The sequence below is a fragment of the Eretmochelys imbricata genome, chromosome 5 (genome assembly GCF_965152235.1).
Source record: "Eretmochelys imbricata isolate rEreImb1 chromosome 5, rEreImb1.hap1, whole genome shotgun sequence".
NCBI classification, from domain to species: Eukaryota; Metazoa; Chordata; order Testudines; family Cheloniidae; genus Eretmochelys; species Eretmochelys imbricata.
The window spans coordinates 111,588,299-111,613,128 of NC_135576.1; the positions used below are offsets into that span (position 1 = coordinate 111,588,299).

Consider the following 24,830-nt stretch of genomic DNA (forward strand, 5'->3'; position numbering starts at 1 on the left):
TTTCATACATCTGGTCTCTCTTCATGGGTGTATATATTTCCTCTTAATGTGATTTACACTTGCGAGAATAGGCTATAGTAGAATTAAGGGATTAAATACTGGTATAACTAATAATAGTACCATCATCGGTTAACCCTCAGCTAGGAGAGAAATGTATAATGGTTAGGTTTCAGAGAACCAGCCGTATTAGTCTGTATCCGCAAAAAGAAAAGGAGGAAATGCATCTGATGAAGTGAGCTGTAGCTCACGAAATCTTATGCTCAAATAAATTTGTTAGTCTCTAAGGTGCCACAAGTACTCCTTTTCTTTTTGCGTATAATGGATGGCGATCCTCACAAAGGCAGGTTTCAGAGTAACAGCCGTGTTAGTCTGTATTCGCAAAAAGAAAAGGAGTACTTGTGGCACCTTAGAGACTAACCAATTTATTTGAACATGAGCTTTTGTGAGCTACAGCTCACTTCATCGGATGCATACCGTGGAAATAATACTCATGAGCATACTCAAGCTCAAATAAATTGGTTAGTCTCTAAGGTGCCACAAGTACTCCTTTTCTTTTTCCTCATAAAGGCATAATCCATGGTAGTTATGAGATTGGATTTTGAAAAAAACCTTCCTTTTCTCTTTCTGCTCTAAATAGCAATTCCTTCTGGGCTCTTTACACCTTCATCTGAAGCATCAGTGTTGGAGACAGGATGCTGGTCTTGATGGACCACAGGTCTGACCATTCCTAACTTTTCATTGTGTGTGAATGCTTGTGATTTTTTCCTTGTCTATTATTATTGAGAAATCAGTTTAAAAGTGGATGAATTGATGCACACTGCAACATCCGGATCAAATTATTCTGGTTCATCTCCCTGTGGCAGGCTTTGGTTTAAATTTTTAGAAAGTCTAAGAAGTGCATGTATAACAAAGAATTCGTTGCCAAATCTGACTAGGTAATGCAGTGCCAATAACGGCTCTCTTTGATCAGATTGATTCACCCCACCTCCCGTTTTTATTGGGAGTTTTATAAATAATACATATTTTCCCAATTTGAATGAAAACTCTTTGTAGCCTGACTCCCTTCCTCTCCGCCGCGCGCCCCCCCCCCCCCCAAAAAAAAAAAAAAAAGAGTAAAACCTAAACGAGGATGGAGGATTTTTTGCTGAAGTTCCTAACATTGATGTAGCTGGGCTTGTCAGAATTATTTGAAATGTAATGTTTTCTCTTTGTTTTTAGAGAGACTTGTTCCTTGTGTGTAGATCCTCAGTTTTGGACAAATTGCTGAGTTAAAGGCTTTTGACAAGAATAAATTGAACAAAACTGTACTCAACATACACATGCAGTGACATAATCTGGCTGTTTTTCAGTGTGGAGATTGCAACAGGTGAATAAACACTGCTTACTAAGGATTGAAGTGAGGAAGTCTTACGCTAAGGGCCCATCTATGCATGGAGTTACTCAGAAATAGCCATTTCTGAGTAACTCCATGTGTAGACCAACCTTTATACACACAGATTATCACTGTATTGCTTTAAAGACCTAAAACCTTTATTGCTCGAGTAATGCTGTTTTGTTTACCATAAGATTTCCTTTATTTTCCTTTCCCACTCCCTGCTTCCTCTAACACTGTTTGGGAAGTTTACTTTAATACGTCATATATTAATGTATTCCATCTGTTGCTAGATTTATCCTATATGATCGGGCAAGCTCTGATAGAAAATTTAGTGGTGTATTCGACCTATAACTAGGTCTTCATCATTCACTATTATCCCAGTGATAGAAATAAAATGAGAGATGTGAGTTAAAAGCTCCTTTACAAAAGTGACCCCTTACTTTTACTAACGAGAGGGGGAGGGGGAGAAAAAAGCTCCTAGTAAGGGAAAAAATTGCTTAGATACTTTTAGGAAAAGAAATTATACATAATATACTCTTATATGCTGTCTCACTGAAATAGTTCTATAACCCTGAGATAATTGCTACCTCACTGCCAATTGCTCGTTGGAAGGGTGTGTGTGTGATTTTTCCACTAATCGAAGTATATGGTCAAAGTTAGGTAAGAGGACCAAAAACAGTTTGACATAGATTGACTGACAGAGCATTTAGTGTATATTTCCATGTTCAGCCAATTGACATAACAGCAAGAAGAGTGATTTAGAAGATCTAATTGCAGTGCCGGCTATGAGGTACAGTAAATAGAAACACATGCCACATCTGTATTGTATTAGTATGTACGCTGGTTTCTCTAGGAATATCCTGCACCATCTTCGTCCCCCACACCCTTACCAGATTATTAGAAAATAAAAACAGATGGAAAACTTTTTGGGAAGGGGATTCAGGTTTTTAGCCTTCTAATCTTGACCAAGTCTCTTTTTAAAATATGAAGCTTTTCATGGAGTTAAGGTCTTGATGAGCATATTTGTTTTATATATAAATATGCCTCGATTGAGAAATTAAAAGTGCAACTTACCGTCTCTTTATAGAATACTGTAAAGTAAATGTTTCCTGAACTGAACTGAGAATTCAATTAAACAGGGCTAGAGATAGTTTTGGTAGTACACATACGTAGAAAAGGGAATGTTGGTCTCAAAATCTAGTTAGTTGTTTGCACCTGCCCAGAGCACTATGGCTACTAGTATATTAGCTCTGCATTGTGGAAATTTCAGTTTAAATTCTCTAGGAAATCTTTCTTTACCATGCGTTGCAGATAGCACAGTGAAAACTTCTTAAGAGAACCTACTGCAGAATGATGATTTTTTTTAAATAAGGATGAGGAAACTTGAGTGGACTCATAGCTCCAGTTTGGAACTGAAATGCTTGAAACTATATGTGGGTTAGGCAACATAGCTGCAGAACAAATATTACATGAACTGTCCCAGTCCTGTTTAGTTCAATGGGACTAATGCACATCTGTAACTTTATTAATATGAGAATTTTGTAGGATCAAGCCGTCTGTGGTAGTTCTGGTTAGTAATTGTTTGCATATGCAGGGAAATACAGTTCAGTTGGCTAGGCTTTCTTTCAAGACAACAATATAAAATAAACTTTAGAGCTAACTGGTTCCTACCAATAACTGACCACAACTTTTTCTTTTTCTTTTTTTTAAATTCAGATCTTATTTACAATGGGTTTCTTCCCTCCAAATGGTAACTCTTTAACACTGGGTAAACTGATTTGTGCTAAACTTTGTAAAGGGTACAGTTACCCTATGTAAAACTTCTTGTAGGTCTCATCACAGTTCTGAATGGGCAGCTGAACATGTCACAAAATACTATCACAAATTATGTATGGGCACCCCTGTTGACAGTCGTAGAAGCCAATGCTTAAGTAGACATGGAAGCTGAACACTAGTAGAGGTTGATGCAAACTGGTAGTGCATTGGGAGGGGAAGCTTACAGTCCTCACCATATCTATTTTTAACTTACTTGCTGAACAGAAGCTTGACTTAACCTCTTTAATATTAAAGTGCTTTCAGTAAGTCTGTATACACTTGATTTTCCTTTTATCCATTGTCAAACTGAAGTTTGGAAGTGTAATGGTTCCCTTTCAGTGGTAAATGGTAATTGAGATCTGCATGGGATTTTAACAAGTGACAGTGTGATTATACCGTTAACATTGATCTCCATATTTTGTTTTGCTTTTTGAAAGAGTAGAAGTTAAACCTCAGTCTTCACAGCAAGATTTGTAGTAACCCTTTGTGGTGTCTAGGAATGAATTGCAATTCATTAATTTATAAGCCTGTTTTGGATTGCATGTCATATAGTTCTTAAAAAATGTAGTGCCCAAGAAAGCTATGGAACACAGCAGCCATTGCCAATGATGCATCTACACATTAAAAACTGAGTTCTCTAGTTGAAAAATAACCTCAAATTAAAATTGCTAAATTTCCAATATTGAGGCTGTCAAGGTTCCTTCCCCATTCTGAACTCTAGGGTACAGATGTGGGGATCTGCATGAAAACCCCCCTAAGCTTATTCTTACCAGTTTAGGTTAAAAACTTCCTCAAGGTACAAACTTTGCCTTGTCCTTGAACCCTATGCTGCCACCACCAAGTGTGTTAAACAAAGAACAGAGAAAGAGCCCACTTGGAGACATCTTCCCCCAAAATATCCCCCCCAAGCCCTACACCCCCTTTCCTGGGGAAGTCTTGATAAAAATCCTCACCAATTTGTACAGGTGAACACAGACCCAAACCTTGGATCTTAAGAACCATGAAAAATCAATCAGGTTCTTAAAAGAAGAATTTTAATTAAAGAAAAGGTAAAAGAATCATCTCTGTAAAATCAGGATGGTAAATACCTTACAGGGTAATCAGATTCAAAACATAGAGAATCCCTCTAGGCAAAACCTTAACTTACAAAAAGACACAAAAAGATGAATATACATTCCATTCAGCACATCTTATTTGACCAGCCATTAAACAAAAGGAAATCTAACGCATTTCTAGCTAGATTACTTACTAATAGAAGTTCTGAGACTGCATTCCTGATCAGTTCCTGGCAAAAGCATCTCACAGACAGACAGACCCTTTGTTCCCCCCTCTCCAGCTTTGAAAGTATCTTGTCTCCTCATTGGTCATTTTGGTCAGGTGCCAGTGGGGTTATCTTAGCTTCTTAACCCTTTACAGGTGAAAGGGTTTTTCCTCTGGCCAGGAGGGATTTTATAGCACTGTATACAGAAAGGTGGGTACCCTTCCCTTTATTTTTATGACGGAGGCATTGGGCCAAAATCAAACCTTATTGTAAATCTAATGAAAACTGCCTTTCCAGTGACTTGTGTGTTGGCAATGGCTATACCACATTTATGTTTGTCAACTAAAATTCAGGCTTTACAATCATATCACTTTTAATAATCTTAGGTATAATTGGTAACATTGGTTCACTGTGGGTATTTCACCAGGCTTGGACAATGAAAATACGATAAAGTCAGTTTCACTTTTATAGTTTTATTGCTGTAGCATTTGGGTGTCAAACCCTGCAGGAAAATTAGTTTGTGTAAACATTGATAGAATTTTTTAAATTGAGACTTTCCTGTTTGATACTATGTTTTCTAAAAGCTTGTTTTTACAAAATTAAAGTTTTGGTTCAGACTTCTAAAGCTGACAGTATCCCTTTAAATTGCAAAACAAATACGTTCACATGTCTTGACAAGGTTTGGCTACTGATAGTAACACATAGTGTATCATTCAAGAGCCTTCGTTTTTAGTTTTTACTGGTTTTTTCAATTAAAAAAAATCCTGGGTTTTAAAAAAAGTTTGGTTTTTACTGAAGTTTGAGCCACTCAAATGCATGAAAATACTAAGGCTGTCGCTTAATCCAGTTAACTCATGCAATGAACTAAAAAAAATTAATTGTGATTAATCACAGCTTTTATTGCACTGTTAAACAAAATAGAAATTTATTCAATATTTTTGGATGCTTTTGTACATTTTCAAATATATTGATTTCAGTGACCACACAGAATGCAAAGTGTACAGTGGTCATTTTATATTTTTTATTACAAATATTTGCGCTGTAAAAATGAACAAAAGAAATAATGTTTTTCAGTTCACCTTATACAAGTGCTATAGTGCAATCTATCATGAAAGTGTAACTTACAAATGTAGTTTTTGTTGTTGTTACATAACTACACTCAAAAACAAAACAATGTAAAACTTTAGAGCCTAGAAGTCCACTCAGTCCTACTTCTTGTTCAGCCAATCGCTAAGACAAACAAGTTTGTGTTAATTCACGGGAGATTATGCGGCTTACTTATTATTTACAATGTCACTTGGAAGTGAGAACAGGCGTTTGCATGGCACTTTTGTAGCTGGCATTGCAAGGTATTTACATGCCAGATATGCCAAACAATGTATGCCCCTTCATACTTTGGCCAGAGTTCTAGAGGACATGCCTCCATACTGCTGATGCTCGTTAAAAAAATGTGTTAATTAAATTTGTGACTCAACTCCTTGGGGGACAATTGTGTCTCCTGCTCTGTTTTACCCTATATTTCATGTTATAGCAGTCTCGGATGATGACAGAGCACATGTTGTTTGTTTTAAGAACACTTTCACTGTAGATCTGACAAAAAGCAAAGAAGGTACCAGTGTGAGATTTCTGAAGGTAACTACAGCACTTGACCCATGGTTTAAGAATCTGAAGTGCCTTCCAAAATCTGAAAGCATGCTCTACACTTCATCCCTCTCAGAAGTCCTAAAAGAGCAACACTCCAGTGCGGAAACTATAGAACCCAAACCACCAAAAAAGAAAATCAACCGTCTGCTGGCGGCATCTGACTCGGATGACGAAAATGAATATGCATCAGTCTGCACTGCTTTGGATCATTATCAACCAGAACCCGTCATCAGCGTGGATGCATGTCCTCTGGAATGGTGGTTGAAGCATGAAGGGACATATGCATCTTTAGCACATCTGGCACGTAAATATCTTGCGACGCCGGCTACAACAGTGCCATGAGAATGCTTGTTCTCACTTTCAGGTGACGTAAATAAGAAGCAGGCAGCATTATTTCTAAACAAATGTGTTTGTCTTAGCAATTGGCTGAACAAGAATTAGTATTGAATGGAATTGTAGGCTCTAAAGTTTTACAACGTTTTATTTTTGAAAGCAGTTATTTTTGTTCCTGATTCTACATTTGTAAGTTCAACTTTCATGATAAAAAGATTACAGTATTTGTATTAGATGTTTTGAAAAATAAGATTTTTTTTACAGTGCAAATATATGTAATATAAAGTGAGCACTGTACACTTTGTATTGTGTTGTAATTGAAATCAATATATTTGAAAATGTAGAAAACATCAAAAAATATTTAAATTGTATCCTTCTATTTAACAGCGCGATTAATTGTGATTTTTTTAATCGCTTGACAGCCCTAGAAAATACTGATTGTTAAGGAACTCCAATACATTACATTAGGTGGATGTATTTGTTAATAAGCTAGCCTAAGTATAAAAACAAGGCTGTCAAAGTATGGTAGTGTAGTGGAAGATAAATGCACAAATATACATGTGTATGTACTGTTAATGTACCGTTCATGAAATAAACCACAGCACTAAACTGCTTTTACTTTCAGTTCTCTTTTCTCTATTGTTTGTGTTTTTCTGTCCTGCAGATCATTGATATTAACCCAGAAAGCTGTAAAGTAAATTTTTTTCACTAGTTTTTCACATTTTTTAATTTTGGTAATAAACACTGATGAATTCACGAGAAATTGTAAACAAAATAAAAACTGAAATAATGAAGGGCCTTGCATCCCAACCATTTTAAAGCCATAATAAATAATAGATTATAAGCCCACAAAAGGACCTCTTTGATCATCTAGTCTGACCTCCTACATAACACAGGCCATAGAACTTCCCTGAATTGATTCTAGTTTGAACTAGAGCATGTCTTTTAGAAAAACATCCAATGTTGATTTATCCCGATAAGTTGTTATAGTTAATGAATATTACTGTTAAAAATTCGCACCTTATTTTCAGTCTGAATTTGTCTACCTTCAACTTCCCACCATTGGATGTGCTAAATTGAAGAACTCACTATAAATTTTTTGTTCCCATGTGATTATTTAGACTGTGATCAACTCACACCTTAAACTTCTTTTTGTTTAAACTAAATAGATCTACTCAATGCTCAATATTTTCCAATCCTTTAATAATTCTTAGGGCTTTTCTGTGAATCCTCTCAATTTTCAACATCCATCTTGAATTGTGAACACCAGAACTGGACACAGTATTCCATAGTGTTCACCCCAATGCAAATAGAGGTATTATATAACCTCCCTACTTCTAATTAATATTCCCCTATTTATACGTAATAGAGCTTCAAACTATACCATAAAATCTCTGTGGATAGAAATTCCGTGCTTGGATAATAAGAGTATAGCAGTAGAAATATATTACCATTCACCTAGTGAAGATGTTGACAGTGATTGTGAATTGCTCAGGCTGATTACAGGGGCTACAAAAACAGAAGAGCCAGTAATAATGGAAACTTTCGACTATCTCCATATTTACAGGTACATGTCACCTTAGGATGGGATGCAGAGAGAAAATTTCTAGATACCATGAATGGCTACTTCTTGGAGCAGCTAGTCCTGGAACCCACAAGGAGAATGTCAATTGTCAGTTTTGTCTTAGGTGGAATACAGGATCTGGTCCAGGAGGTGAATATAGCTGAACAGCTTGATAATAGTGACCATAATGTAATTAAATTTAAGATCCTTGTAGGAAGGGAATAGCAAAGAAACCCACTACAGTAGCATTTAAGCTCAAAAAGGTGAACTATACAAAAATGAGGAAACTAGTTAAATGGAGAGGAATGGTCATGAATGAAATGTCTGCAGGCTGCATGGAAACTGTTTAAAAACATAATAGCTGCTGAAACTAAATGTATTCCCCCCCCTCCCCGCATCAAAGGCCATCATGGCTAACCAGTGTAAAAAGGCAATTAGAGGCAAAATAACATTCTTTACAAATTGGAAGTTGAATTCCACTGAGGAAAATAGAAAGGAGCATAAACTCTGGAAAGTCAAGTGTAATTGGGGAGGCCAAATGAGAATTTGAAGAGCAATTAGCAAAAACGAACAGCAGAAAATATTTGAAGAGCATCCGAAGCAGGAAGCCTGCAAAACCATCAGTGGGGCCAGTGGATGATCAAGGTGGTAAAAGAGCATTCAGGGAAGATAAAACTGTTGTGGAGAAGCTAAATGAATTTTTTCCCCCCCTCAGTTTTCACTGTAGAGGATGTGAGGACAGATTCCCAAATTTGAGGCATTCTTTTTTAGGTGATAAATTGGAGGAACTGTCCCATATTAAGATGCCAGTAGAGAAAGGTTTTGGACCATATTGATACATTAAACAGTAATGAGTCACCAGAACCTGATGGTATTCACCCAGGATTTCTGAAGGAACTCAAATATGAAATTGCAGAACTAACAACTGTGGTATGTAACCTACTGATTAAAGCAGCCTCTTTACAGATGACTGGAGGATAGCTAATGTAATACAGACTTTTAAAAAGGGATTCGGGGCAAACCTGGCAATTACTGGATGGTAAGCCTAACTTGAGTATGAGTCAAATTTGGTTGAAACTATAGTAAAAAACAGAATTATCAGACACATAGATGAACACTGTATGTTGAGGAAGAGTCAACACAGCTTTTGTAAAGGGAAATCATGCCCCACTGTTAGACTTCCCTGAGGTTGTCGTCAAGCATGTGGCCCAGGAGTGGGCAAACTTTTTGGCCTGAGGGCCACATCAGGGTTGCAAAACTATATGGAGGGCCGGGTAGGGCAGGCTGTGCCTCCCCAAACAGCCTGACCTCCGCCCCCTCCCACTTCCCGCCCCTGACTGCCCCCCTCAGAATCCCTGACCCATCCAACCACCTCTGCTCCACCCTCTCCCAGGACCCCCGGAACCCCACCCCCATCCAACCCCCCCTTCTTCCTGTCCCCTGACTGCCCTGACCCCTATCCACACCCCCGCCCCCTGACAGGCCCCACCGGGACTCCCACGCCTATCGAACCATTTAAGCAGGCATTTAAGTAGAGTAAGCAGGGAAGCTCCTTTCATAGATCAATAATGGATTAAAAGATAAGTAACAAAGGGTAGCAATAAATGCTCAGCTTTCACAAAGGAAAGTGGCAAATAGTGGGGTGCCCCATAGATCTGTACTGGGCCTATTGCTGTTCAGCATATTCATAGATGATTTGGAAAACAGGGTATACAGTGAGATGGCAAAGCTTGCAGACAATACAAAGTTGTTCAAAATAGTGAAGTCCAAAGCTGACTGTGAAGAGTTACAAAGGAATCAAACAAAACTGGTTGTCTGGGCAACAAAATGGCAGATGAAATTAAGTGTTGATAAATGCCAAGTAATGCACATTGCAAAACATAATCCCAATTATACATGCAAAATGATGGGGGTCTAATTGAGCTGTTACCGCTCAAAGAGATCTTGGAGTGATTGTGGATAGTTCTCTGAAAATATCCATTCAATCAAAAAAGCTAATAGAATGTTAGGCACCATTAGGAAAGGGATAGAGCACAAGACAGAAAATGTGATACTGCCACTATATACATCCATGGTACACCCATATCTTGAATACTGCATGCAGTTCTGATCGCCCCTTCTTAAAAAAGATGTATTAGAATTAGAAAAGGTACAGAGAAGGGCAACAAAAATTATTAGGCATATGGAACAGTTTCCATATGAGGGGAGCGTGTAAAGACGGAGATTGTTCAGCTTGAAAAAAGAGATGTGTGTGAATATGAGAGAGGTCTATAAAGCATGGTTGGTGTCAAGAAAGTGAATAAGGAAATGTTATTTACCCCTTCACATAACACAAGAACCAAGGGTCACCCAATTAAATTTAATAGATAGCAGGTTTAAAACAGACATGAGGAAGTACTTCTTCATGCAATGCACAGTCAGCTTGTGGAACTCATTGCCAGGGGATGCTGTGAAAGCCAAAAATGTAATTGGGATAAAAAAAGAATGTGATAAGTTTCTGGAGAATAGGTCCATCAGCATCTATTAGCTAAGATGGTCAGGGAAGCATGCGCTGGATGTCTGTAAAGCTGGGAGTGGACAACAGGGGATGGATCACTCGATAATTACCCTGTTCTGTTTATTCCCACTGAAGCATCTGGCCACTGTCAAAGGACAGGATACTGGGCTAGATGGACCATTGGTCTGACCCAATATGGCCATTCTTATGTTTACTAATACTTACAGATTTTTTTGCTTTTGCTCTGCTCTTTCTGCACCCCCAGCAAGCTTGTTGTCCCCCCCCCCCAGTGATTCAGAAGGGTTAGGTTGTTTGAACTTACATTCTAAAGGGGCTTTGGTTTTGAAGTAGAGAAAAAGGGGTGGGAGGAAAGACTTATGAATAGACAAACTCACTCCTACATAGAAGTTCATAGCTCAAGACAGAGAGATAATTGTGCAGCTATTATTTGAAACTGTAGCACTGGTGACACATCAGATATCTGAATATGTGTTCATATTTACAAAGCTATTGTATCTTAGAGCAGCTGGTGGTGATTTTGTTAAGAGTTATTACCTTACAGTCGCTTTAGAGAAGTTCTGTTGCTTTAAGTACTTGCTGGAATAGGATTTTTATTAGGAAGATAAATCCTTCAAGAGCTGCTACTTAATGCTCACTGTTCCTCGACCCTCAGTCTTGTTGTTCAGGCTTCTGGAAAGTGAAAAGAACGGTACTGAGATAACTTAGAACTCAAGGAACACTTTTAAGAGATCTTCAATGTTCTGCTGACACGAGGCCTATGTGGCAAGTTTTTTCAGCTGAATTCTATCCTATGACTGAATTTTGCCTGCAGCATGTTACATTGAAACAAAGTATGACTTTAGCTGAGGTGAAAATATCTAATCTTAGGGATTGAAATGTATTCCTCATTTCTTAACCGGTTGCTACAGTATTGCTAACCCTAAACTTTAGAAATCATCATACCTTAACAAAAAAAATTGTGATTCTCATTCAAGTAGTGTTCTTGTGGGTGCTCCACTTTAAGTGTGCATGAGTCCCTGAGCCTTTGGTCAGAAATTTTTGGTAACAGTGTCCATTCTGCCCACACATGCACCCAAGAAATATGCTAAGACTTCAGTTAAGTCCCATATCTCAGCAGTAAAGGGCTTGGTATCGAAGACTACTGCTAGCAAGAGACTGGGTTCAATGGAATCCTCAACCCTATCTGTGCCTTGCACAACAGCGTTTGCACACCATTGGTTCTGTTATGCTTCCAGTACCAAAGGAATTCTGATATTTGAAAGACCTTATGGTACTGAATGAGCCTGATCTCTACTCGTTGCAGTCTCTGGATGCCTCTCAGTATCTAGGTTGGCTGGTCACTGTTGCTTATGTTTCTGGAAGATCATCTTCTCTATCTTCAACTATCAATGTGGGTTGTCAACTCTGATACAATATGTGGAGGGGCATTCTAATTCAGACTCTAAACTTCTGTTCATGTATCTCCAATTTATTCCAGGAGAAGTTATTCCCTGTTGCAGATGCAACTGAGGTAGGACAGTAGACCCCTGCCTTCCAACACTTGGGATGACCAGCTTTGGATTAGTCTCCCCGAGCCTTATGATCTCCCTCATTGGCCTTTCTAGGATCCGTGGGCAGTATGCTGCTAGCAGTTTTGAAGGACTTCAGTTCAGTCCCACAGGGAATACGGAAGACCTGTTCCCCAGTACCGTCCATCCTTCCTCACCGTACTGAGTCAGAGGAGACCTTTTGAAGAGCAAGAGGCAAGGGCAGACAAGTAGGCTTACCCGCTACCGCACAAACATCTCATTGTCATCACTGGATGATGCAGTCATGCTACTGCTGCCATCGTTAGCTGATAACTTTACACAATTCCAGAACCTGATGAAGTGGGTCGCTGATATCCTGCAGGTTCCCCTTGAAGAAGTCAAGGATTCCCATCACAAACTCTTGGACATATTTCATGTCTCTTCCTCAGTACAGGGCACTGCCAATTAATGAAGCCTTCCTGAAGCCAGCCAAGTCCATTTGGCAAATTCCAGCAGAGGTCCCCCCACATGCATGAGGGTTGATTTTAAAAACAAAACACCACTACGTCGCAGCCAGGGATTTTGTGTCTTTATTTTCTCATCTAGCACCAAACTCTCTGGTTGTGGATACAGTCAATGAAAGGGGCAGGTAACACACCCCAAAAGCTACCTCTTGTAATGAGGCCCAGAAACATATGGACCTGTTTTGGTCATAAGAGCTATTCATCAGCAACGCTTCAGGATGGCTAACCACCAGGCACTGATGTCAAAATACAGTTACCTGAACTACGAGAAGTTTAATGCTTCTATTGACCATTTACCACCAGAACATCAAGAATAGTTCAGCCCCATAATAAAGAAAGGTCAGCTGTTTGAAGGCAAAACCTTCACTGCAGGCTTCACTTGATGTACTGGACACTGTAGCCACGTCTGTTTCCACCACAGTAATGATGATGTGAGCTTCCTGGCTTCAGTTGCCCAGGTTTCCACAGGAGGTGCTACTGACTGCGGAAGATTTACCTTTCGATGGCCAGAAGCTTTTCAGATTCCATGGACGACTTGCGTCATGCCCTAAAGCACTCTAGGGCAACACTTAGGTCTTTAGGGATATACATGCCTGCAAATAAAAGGAAGTTTAGCAGGTCTCATTTGGCACACAGATTCTGCCCTGCTCAATTTCAGGCCACCAGAACCACTGGCTAAGAGATTGAGATTTGCATAAGAGAAAATCTGCAACTATCTTGACTGCTTCATCCCATCCTTCAACATCATCCAAATGCCAGTTCTGGTGGTTTGGTTAAGATTCCAGACCACCGAATGACCAGGTTTTATCAGCTTCACAACATACCCCACCCCCTTCTCATTTTGGAAACACCTCTCTCTCTCAAGCATGGCAGGCTATAATATTGGACAAATGAGTATTGGATGCCATTACTTTGCGTTATAGTATCCAATTTAACACCATCCTACCCTTCCAGTCTCCTTCCCTGTTCTTCTTCAGGGACCCCTCTCATGAGCAATTGCTGACACGAGAGATCTCATCACTCTTGAGTCTAGAAGCCATAGAGCCAGTCCCACTTCAACACAGGTGAAAAGGGTTCTATTCAAGATATTTTCTGATAACAAAGAAAAAACATGCGTTGGAGGCCGATACCAGATCTCAGACAATTGAACAAGCATGTCAGATGCGCAAAATACATGATGTCCAGCAGCTGTAATATCCTCTCTGGAATTAGGGAACTGGTTTGTGACCCTTGACCTCAAAGATGCCTACCTCCACATAGCGATTCATCCTTCTCACAAAAGATTTCTTCTTTTCACTTTCAATCACTATCAAAACAGGTATTTGGTTCTTACCCGTCAGCCTGTTGTCTGCCCCAAAGCGTTCTAAAAACATCACGGAGTTCAGAGCTGCCTACCTCCTTTATCTAGAGACTAACTGTCTTTGGCTGGCCCCTACAGGGTCAGTCATGTCAGGAGGTATGATCTGCTGTTCATACAACAGCTTCACTATTCCGATGTTTAGGCCTGCAGATAAATCTCAAGAAATTGATCTTGATCCCTACACAGTGAATTCTTTATAGGAACACTTTTGGATTTGATAATGGGCAGACCTTGTCTTCCTCTTGACAGGTTCCTTGCTTTACAGAACCTTATACAAAGAGTGCAGTTCAGCCCTCAAGTTTCAGCAAGGACATGTCTGCAACTGCTGGGACACATGGCAGCTTGTGTTTTTGTGACCCAAAACACCAGATTTCATCTTCAGTGTCTCCATGGATGGCTTTGGACTGTTTATATACCCAACCAACAGTCTCAGCAAGTAGGTATCTGTGCCCATTTGGGTCCTACAGTTACTTACCTGTGGATGAATCCATCCAAATATTGTGCTGGAATTCTGTTAAACCAGAATCTCCCTACAGTGACATTAACATCAGATTAGGGCTGTCAATCACAGTTAACTCAATTGATCTAACGCAAAATAAATTAACTAGATTAAAAAAATTAGTCTTGATTAGTCACAGCTTTAATCACATGGTTAATAATAGAATAGCAATTTAAATTTATTATAAATATTTTTGGACGTTTGTTATATATTTTCAAAAATATTGATTTCAATTACAACACTTAATACAAAGTGTACATACAAATGTTTAGCATATCAGGCACATAAATACCTTGCAGTGCCAGCTACAACACTACTATGTAAATGCCTGGTCTCACTTTCCGGTGATATTGTAAATAAGAAGCGGGCAGCATTATCTCCCGCAAATGTAAATAAAATTGTTTGTCTAGTAATTGGCTGAACAAGAAGTAGAACTTAGTGGATGGTAGGTTCTAAAGTTTTGCATTGTTTTTGAGTGCAGCTATGTTAAAAGAAAAAAAATTCTACATTTGTAAGTTGCACTTTCATGATGGAGATTGCCCTACAGTACTTATCTGAGGTGAATAGAAAAATACTATTTCTTTTGTTTATCCTTTTACAGTGCAAATATTTAATAAAAATAATATAAAGTGAGCGTTGTATGCTTTGTATTCTTGTATTGTAATTGAAACCAATATATTTGAAAATGCAGAAAAACATCCAAAATATTTAAATAGCATTCTATTCTTGTTTAACAGTGCAATTAAAATTGTGATTAATCCCAATTAATTTTTTTTAATTGTTTGAGAGCTCTACATCAGACTCTTCCCTCTTAGGATGGGGAACACATTTGTGTCCTCTCACAATCTGAGCAAATGGTCACAACAGGAGAGTGCTTGCACATCAGTCTGTTGGAATTAAGGATGGTCAGAAATGCTTACCTCCAATTTCTTGCCCTACTGAAAAACAAGTCCATCAAGATTATGACAGACAACATAATGTGCACGTACTATATCAGTAAGCAGGGCAGAGCATGTTCCCCCTCACTCTGCTACTTACTGCGGCCAATGGGAGCTATGGGGGCCGCACCTGTGGGCGGGGGCAGTGCCCAGAGCCACCTGGCCATGCCTCCACCTAGGAGCTGGAGAGACATGCCGTCTGCTTCCCAGGAGCTGCTTGAGGTAAGCGCTGCCTGGAGCCCTCACCCCCTTCCACACCCCAACCTCCTGCTCCAGCCCTGAGCCCCCTTCCACACCCCAACCTCCTGCTCCAGCCCTGAGCCCCCTTCCCGCACCCCAACCTCCGGCCCTAGTCCAGCACCCCCCCACACACACTCTGAACCCCTTGTCTCCAGCCCCACCCCAGAGACTGCAACCTCAGCGGAGACTGCACCCCACAACCCTCTGCCCCAGCCCAGTGAAAATGAGCGAGTGAGGGTGGGGGAAAGTGAGGGACAGAGGCTGGGGGGATGGAGTGAGCGAGGGGCGGGGCCTCAGGAAGGGGTGGGCCAAGGATGTTCAGTTTTGTGTGGTTAGAAAGTTGGCAATGTATGGAGCTCCTGCAAGGGAACACATCTCAAATTCCAGTTAATGTGCAAGTGAATAACCTCTCCTTTTTATTTGCCTTTTGGTTGTCTTTAAAATTCATATTTGTAGGATTTTTCTCTGCAACCATGAGGGCTAAACACTTGAGGTTTTGGAATTTAGATTGTTTGTTTGCATTGAAACAAACCAAATTTTCCAACGTTGTTCAGCAAATGAAAAATTTTCTTTTAAAAATACTGAAGCATGGTATTTCCAAAACTACATACCCAAAACTGACATTCATTTCACTGAGCAGTGGCCAGGGCTTCCAGGACCTGGGAGGGCTACACTCTGGGGGTAGCTGGCTTCCAAGGTTGAAGTCCTGGGGTCTGCAGCCCTGGGACAGTCTGCGTGGCAGGGCTCCTGTAGTGGGTTCAGTGAAACACTTTTTTTAGTCCCTAAAGTTTCTGACTAGCTCTGTTGATCACATGACTTTAGGAACTGCAGCTTTAAGAACACCAAATATTGTGTGATTGGCCATAAAATTGTTAGAGTTGGGAACATTGTTGCTCGGTAACAAACATTTCTCACTTTGTCCTTCCCTGATCTGTACTCTGAAAGTAGACTTAAAATACGGATTTAAAATGTTGCTTGCATTGAGAAGATGTGAAATTTAATTGTCTGAATATGCAGCAGATAGCAGAAGGTTTGGTAATGTGTACCTGTTATTTTTTTTAACCAAAAATATAAATTTATAAAGTAAAGACTTAAGGCAGTACATGCAAACAGTGCTGCCCTATATATTGTTTTTCTTGTGTTGGTCTATATGTGTCTGACTATATATTAGGGATACTCTGCTTGGGGATATGCATTTTAAAGGGGGAGTGTGTGTGTGGGGGGGGAATTGGGGTTAATCCAAAGAGGCAGAATTCCAATGTGTTTGCCTGTCATAGTTGTACTCATACCTGTGTGTGCTAATAGAGTCCTGAAGTATATTGTTTCATAGTTATGGATCAGTTGCTCTAAGCTCATGCTGCCTGTTTGTTTTTTTTCTATTGCCATATATTATAAAAACATTTTACTTCCATTATAAAACTCTACTCAATTTAACATAATTTGTCTCACTTGACAGTCTTTGCTCCTTTTCTTTTTGCGAATACAGACTAACACGGCTGTTACTCTGAAACCTGCTCTTAAGAGTTGCAGGATAAGGATAGCCAGCTTTTTGACTGGGACTAAGGTACACTGGTAAAACTGTGGTGTACCTTGTAAATGGATTGTCTGGCTAAGCCAGTACTACTAGCTTCTCAAAGCACTAAAAATAAAAGGTCTAGTAGCCACTTAAAATGTGGTCATCTTTGTAAAATGCTAAAATGTGATGACATAAAAATGTTAATATATATTTATATATCTATCCCAACATCCTGTGTCTGCTGTCTCCCTAATGTATTGTAGATGAATCAGGTGTGTCCTATGTTGGTGGTGTTTATTTCTTCCTATTGGCCTGGGATCATAGCAGAGTAATTTCTGTCTGTCTGTCTTTTTAAATGTTGAAGATCTAGAAATTACTCTAGCCATGTTGGGCAAGGGATGGAGAATGGGAGAAGAGCATTCCTTTTTCCAGATGCTTGTATGTATCTTGAACTTGAGCAATACTAAACTACTGCCATAATGTTATCAAAGCATTTTCTTGTCTTTGTACTGACTGACACGTGGTAGCATGCAAAAAAAAAGTTGCTGTTTGTTAGAGAGAAACTTACACAACAAATATAGAGAGGGTCTTTTTTTGGGGGGGGGGGACGTTTTATGTTTAACTTGTACCTTTTTTTATTTAAAATATAACAATTCTACATTTACCTAATGAATGGAAAGAAACTACTCTTATTGACCATGGTACCCTTTTTTTATTAGGGCTGTCTGTTTAACTGCAGTTAGCTCATGTGATTAACTCAAAAATATTAATCACGATTAAAAAAAGTAATCGCGATTAATCACATCTTTAACTACACCATTAAACAATAGAATACCAATTGAAATGTATTAAAATTTTTTGGATGTTTTTCTACTTTTTCAAATACTATATGTTAATTTCAATTACGACACAGAATACAAAGTGTACACTGCTCACTTTGTATTTTTTTATTATAAATATTTGCATTGTAAAAATGATAAACAAAACCATATTTTTCAATTCACCTCATACAAGTACTGTAGTGCAATCTTTTTTGTGAAAGTGCAACTTACACATGTAGATTTTTTTGTTACATAAGTGCACTCAAAAACAAAACAAGGCAAAACTTTAGAGCCTACAAGTCCACTCGGTCCTACTTCGTGTTCAGCCAATCGCTCAGACAAACAAGTTTGTTTACATTTACAGGAGGTAGTGCTGTCCACTTCTTATTTAAAATGTCACCTGAAAGTGAGAACAGGCATTCTCAAGGCACTGTTATAGCCGGTGCTGCAAGATATTTACATGCCAGATGAGCTAAAGATTCGTATGCCCCTTCATGCTTCGTCCACTATTCCAGAGGACATGTCTATGCTGATGAAGCTCGTTTAAAAAAAAAAATGCGTTAATTAAATTTGTGACTAAACTCCTTCGGGGAGAATTTTATGCCTCCAGCTCTATTTTACTTGAATTCTGCCATATATTTCATCTTATAGACGTCTCAGATGATGACCCAGCATATGTTGTTCATTTTAAGAACACTTTCGCTGCAGATTTGACAAAATGCAAAGCAGGTACCAATGTGAGATTTCTAAAAATAGCTACAGCACTCAACCCAAGGTTTAAGAATCTGAAGTGCCTTCCAAAATCTGAGAGATGAGGTGTGAAGCTTGATTTCAGAAGTCTTAAAAGAGCAACACTCTGATGTGGAAACTACAGAACCTGAACCACCAAAAAAGAAAATCAACCTTCTGCTGGTGGCATCTGACTTAGAGGATGAAAATGAACATGCGTCGGTCTGCACTGCTTTGGATTGTTATTAAGCAGAACCCGTCATCAGTATGGATGCATATCTTCTGGAATGGTGGTTGAAGCATGAAGGAACCTATGAATCTTTAGGGCATCTGACATGTAAATATCTTGCAATGCCGGCTACAACAATACCATGACAACGCCAGTTCTCACTTTCAGGTGACATTGTAAACAAGAAGCAGGCAGCATTATCTCCTGTAAATGTAAACAAACTTGTTTGTACATAATTCTACATTTGTAAGTTCAACTTTCATGATAAAGAGATTGCACTACAATACTTGTATTAGGTGAATTGAAAAATACTATTTCTTTTATTTTTTACAGTGCAAATACTTGTAATCAAAAATAAATATAAAGCAAGCACTGTACACTTTGTATTCTGTGTTGTAATTGAAATCAATATATTTGAAAATGTAGAAAATATAAAAAAATTTAAATGGTATTCTGTTTAACAGTGCGATTAATCGCAATTGGTTTCTTTAATCACTTGACAGCCCTGCTTTTTATATAGAACACTTAATTTACTTTGCTAACCAACATATTTCAGGGGCAAAATGGAGTCCCTCTAACTATTTTGACAACTGAAAAATCATGAGATTCTTCTATTTAAAGAAATACCATATACGCAACTCACTTAGGTGCAAATCCTGATTAAGCTAGATCCTTGTTGCAATTTCCCTACTACCTTGTCTCAGTCCAGGGAATATGTCTAACTCTAGGTTTGTGCAGTGTAGCGTATATCTATGGGAGAATATATATTATTAACTTTCTATTTCTACTGAATTCTCTCTCATGAGTCTAGGCATTTCCACACAGTAATGGTGCCAGAAAATCTCAGCTGTAATACTGTAGCTGTAACTAGCAAGCAAGCCTCTGAGTTCTCTTGCTCTGGTATCGTTCCTTTTTCTGAGGATGCAGTGTATGGACAGACAGGCAGGCTAGCCAGGCTTGCTCCACACAATGACTGGCCACTCCATCTCATAACTGGTGTACAACACCCACCTAGTTGTCCTGAGCTTGCTATCATTTCATATTCCCTACCTTTTCTATTCTCTTTTGGGACATGCTCTTATGATGTAAACCGGTGTACTCTCAGTTAGATTAAAACAAATAGCTATTCTAGGTTTTCCATAGATTTGCAGCCAAGAGTCTTCCAGAACTCTAGTAGGTAAATGTGACCTGACTGTTAGGCCTTGTCTACACTTGTGTGGATTTCAGCCAGTGGTGTAGTAAAATCCTTGTGCAAAATCCTACCACAAACGAGCAAAGCTAAGAGGAAATTTGCACTGTAGTGCAACTACATCCTAGTACCCTAAACTGACAATTGCAACATAAACTGTCATTATTTTCATTCAATAGGGGAAACAAAAATAGGAATGTCTTTCTACAGGATCTCTTGGCTATGAGCTCTGTAACAGGGTGTCTCTCGTGTAGAGAGGTTTGAGAACACTTAAGCGGTACGTTACAAATTTGAGAGAGACTTTGTGGGGCTATCTCAGGCATCTGGAGGATGGAGGCTCTTGTATTTCAGCATTTGAAGACATTAGAAAGTTGGCCCATACAGTGTTGGAAGTCTTGGATAGTAACAATTACAAAAAAGTTGTGCAGACTCTGCAATTAAGAATACAGGGCTGCTACAGAGTTACAAAAGCATCACCATTATGCCTGTTTCACACTTGTTCAATTCCCTGCACTCTGGTTGTGGGTGTATGAGTACTATAATCATAGGACCGAATATTTTTCAATAATAAACAATACAGGATGTTCAAAAAATCCCTGTACTCTGGTGAATGGTTACCAGTGACCAGAGTGTAGAGATTTGAATAACGTGCAAATTTCTCTGCTTCAGTAGGCTACTTGCTCAGAATTCTGAAACTAGTTGCCATCAACAACTGAGGCCACCCGACCATCTCACCTCTTATTAGATGAAGTAGGGAAACTCAAAAATGTACCCGAAAGAGAAGAAAACAATGCCCCCTGAAAGCAAAGAAAATTGTCTGTAAAATTGTAAAGAAGAGGAAAACAATTTAAAACTTGACTTCATTGGGAGTAGGATTGGACCTGAAGGAGGTGAGCACGTCACATGAAGGTGGATGCATGCTTCACCTTGCACCAGCAGATCTAGTGTCCCTGCAATCACTGTTAGACTTGGGAATGATAAATGTGAGAATTTTTATTTGACTTCTGTTGTCTGGCTGACATCATGACATACCTTTTTGTTGGAATGTTTTTGTGGGGAGTGCTAAGATGTTTTACCTGTTCTTGCTTAATTATTATTGTACTTTAATTTTATCCTGCAGTGTGGCTAAGGCTAAAATGCAGATGAGCAAATAAGTGTGCCTCATCTGTGTCATAACAGATACTGTGAAGCTGGTGTAAATGTACCCGACAAATCTTTGGCTTTGTATTCTGCTGCAACATCAGACCTGTCCTATGTGAATGATTGTGTTTTAAAGGGGTGACTATACTGTCTCCTCTACTCTCTTCCCTCCTCCTTGCTGCCTGACTATGTTCCTCATATCTGTATATGAGGTAATGGGTAGATGGGTGTCTGGGGGAGGGAATCTTGGATTTAAACCCTATGGTGCCATTAACAGAAGGAACGGTGTCTGTCTGCTTCCCCTCTCAGTTAGCTTTGTATTACTTTTGGTTGTGGAGAAGAGGACTTGGATGGCCATAGACCTGAAAGTATCACTGAAATTGCAAACAGACTTAATAAGAACTTTATAAACCCTGAGAATAAAGTGGTGTGTTTTTTTCCCCATGTGAAGAATTTCAATTTCCGTGGCTCCCCCTGTATTTATTCAACACACCTGGATCCTCCAATCTCATGGGTTTCCAGGAATCTCCCTAGTGGTGGACATGCTAAGGTGTGCAGGCAGAAGTTCAGCTTCTGCACTCTTTTAGGACTGTAGCTTGGGTATAGCTGACTGGGCCTAGGAGTTCTGCTGGAGCAATGGTACTGCTTTGGTTTAAGAAGAAGGATAGCTCAGTGGTTTGAGCATTGGTCTGCTAAACCCAGGGTTGTGAGTTCAATCCTTGAGGGGGCCATTTAGAGATCTGAGGCAAAAATTGGGGATTGGTCCTGCTTTGAGCAGGGGGTTGGACTAGATGACCTCCTGAGGTCACTTCCAACTCTGATATTCTGTGTGTAGTCTTGTGAGGCTCCCACAAGAGCATGATATTGTGATGGGTAGTAAGTTAGTTACAAAAAGTCTCTCTTCTTGTTTCTGAGCAAAACTAGGAATTTCCTAAGATCTGACAAGCTAATCATTCAATGCACCCAGGATTTTTAAATGCAGGCTAGCAGCTAGCTACTTTTCTCACCATTATGAAATTGCACTTCATTATTCCAGAAGAGAGATGTATTCATCCTATGCTGCAGAACAGTAGGTTATTCCAGGCCTGGAATGTGCCACTGAGTGGTGACATATGCTGATGGAATATGATGACGGATACGCAGCTGTGTAAAATCAGTTCCAGATGTTCAAATTGCTAGGCAAAGGCATGAAGGCTGCAGTGTTATTTCTCAACTCTGAAATAAAATGAAGTGTGCAAAAGATACTGTAGTAAGCACATAACTTGTATTGCTTTCTTTGTTGTGCATAGCAACTTAACACTGAAGCTGAATGTGTAAAAGGGAACAATACAGCTTTTTAATGTATGGCCATGGATTAGCCTTAAGGACGCTAGCAATGAAGAATATACACTTTAACTGGAGGAGATGCATTGTAGGTACCTGAATGAATTGATGACCCTGAGAGGATTTAAGGTCGGGCAAAGTTGACAAATGCCAACTGACCCCTCTTTGTTTGTCCCCTTCCAGCTCCTAACCAGAGGAATCCTTAAAGTACCTACTATCAAGTTTCTTAGTTCATTTGTTCATTGATCTTAATACCCAAACTCACCTTTTGATGGCATAACTAGAAACTCCAATACGTACAATATTGTATTTCATTGAGCAGTATGAACCTTTGGGAGGATTAATCCTGGGGCTTGCTCTACATCTTTCATGTAATTTTTGGGATTATATATTGAAATGCTTGATTTACTAAAATTAATTTTAAAACACTTTTATTTCTGTAATCTTAGCTCTTGTGAAGAAGATAACATAGAAAATTCATGTGAAAGTTGTCAACCTGTTCACTTCCTTCTTTTTCAGGAAGTACAGAGACAACCATGATAGAAGACAAAGGTCCAAGGGTGGCCGACTACTTTGTAGTGGCAGGACTCACTGATACTTCTACCTCTCTGGACCAAGAAGTAAACCGATTTGAAACAAAGTCAGTTGGTCCAAAGGCTCCAATTACAGACCTAGCTGTCATCATCAAGTCAGCTGGTGAAACAGTGCCTGAGGGTTACACCTGTGTTGAAGCCACCCCCACGGCCCTTCAAGCCAACTTGAACTATGGGAGTCTTAAAAGTCCAGAGCTTTTTCTTTGCTACAAGAGGGGCCGGGACAAACCACCGCTTACTGACGTTGGGTGAGAGTCCTTTAATTATTTGTTTGCTTATCATACGTGACTTTTTGTAGAAAGAGAATAAGAATTGGATTGTTACTGAAGCAAGGATTTGCAAAAAAAAAAAAAAAAAAGAGCATGAATTTTTATTTACATAATGATAATGCTGATTTTAATAACCTGGTCAGATCTGTCACTTAACTCTGAAGAGTGTGTGTGTGTGTGAGAGAGAGAGATTTGTTCCCTTTTTGAAATTCAATGCAAGAGACAAGTGACATTCTTCTTAAATAATATTTGTCAAAATGACCAAGTGGAATATGTCTAAATCAATAATGATGAGACTACACTGTGATGAGTTGAGACATAAAAGTGGATACATTAGATTCTTTTCTGGGACATAGAAATTGTAGAGAGGTCCAGAGGGAAGAACATGGAAAGTGGTGAATGTATAGTTAACAACATAAGGAAACCAGAAACAGAAAACACTATACTATATGCCAGATGTGGGCAAACTACGGCCTGTGAGCCACATCTGGCCCGAGGGACCCTCCTGCCTGGCCCCTGAGCTCCTGGCCCGGAGGCTAGCCCCTGGCCCCCCCCTGCAGCCTCAGCTCACTGTGCCACCGGCACAATGCTCTGGGCTGCAGAGCTCCGGCCGCCTGTCCCGGTGCTCTGGGCGGTGTGGCTATAGTGCCGCTGGCCATCAGTGCTCCAGGCAGTACTGTAAGGGCAGGGAGTATGTGTGGGGGGGTGTTGGATAGAGGGCAGGGGGTTCGGGGCGGGTGGTCCAGGGGCAGGGGTGTGGATGGGGTTGGGGCGGTCAGAGGGTGGGGAACAGGGGGGTTGAATGGGGGCAGGTGTCTGGTGGGCAGTTCAGGAAGGAGAGGCGGGGTTGGATGGAGTGGCGGGGGGCGGGCAGGGGCAGGGGTTCTGGGGGCAGTCAGGGGACAGGGAGAAGGGGTGGTTGGATGGGGCATGGGTCCTGGGGGGGCCGTCAGGGAACGGGGGGGTTGGATGGGGCAAGAGTGCTGTGGGGGCTGTTGGGGGCAAGAAGCAGGGGGGGGGTCAGATAGGGGGCAGGGGCCGGGGCTGACCCAAGCCTGGCTGTTTGGGGAGGCTCAGCCTCCCCTAGCCGGCCCTCCATAAAATTTCAGAAACCTGATGTGGTCCTCAGGCCAAAAAGTTTGCCCGCCCCTGCTATACGCCATACTGGAAGGTGGTGATTTTAGAAGACTTATGAACATGTGGGAATAAATGCACACAAACTATGAAAATAGCCACCTTTAATATCTTAGTGGAGTAGAATGATTTGGTAGTGCTTGAACCAGAGTCCTTAGGGTTTTCAGGTATCTAGGTTCTTATGTGGCCCTCATCACTGTACTGTCCTATGATCACCTGTGAGATTGTGTTTCTTATATGTTCTGACAGGTTTTTTTTGCAGAGATTGGACCTTGTGTAGAGCTCTGCTGGGGTGTCTAAATTTACTT

At 40.0% G+C, this 24,830-nt stretch overlaps 1 protein-coding gene across 1 annotated transcript in view; it reads left to right on the forward strand.

The window, feature by feature from the left end:
* Window positions 1-24,830, forward strand: part of DENND4C (DENN domain containing 4C) — a 118,292-nt gene that overhangs the window by 21,495 nt on the left and 71,967 nt on the right. Inside the window, exon 2 of the mRNA XM_077817698.1 lies at window positions 23,046-23,367. Coding sequence (XP_077673824.1) covers window positions 23,063-23,367 — 305 coding nt within the window. The 5' untranslated portion in view covers window positions 23,046-23,062. The remainder of the gene's footprint in view (window positions 1-23,045; window positions 23,368-24,830) is intronic.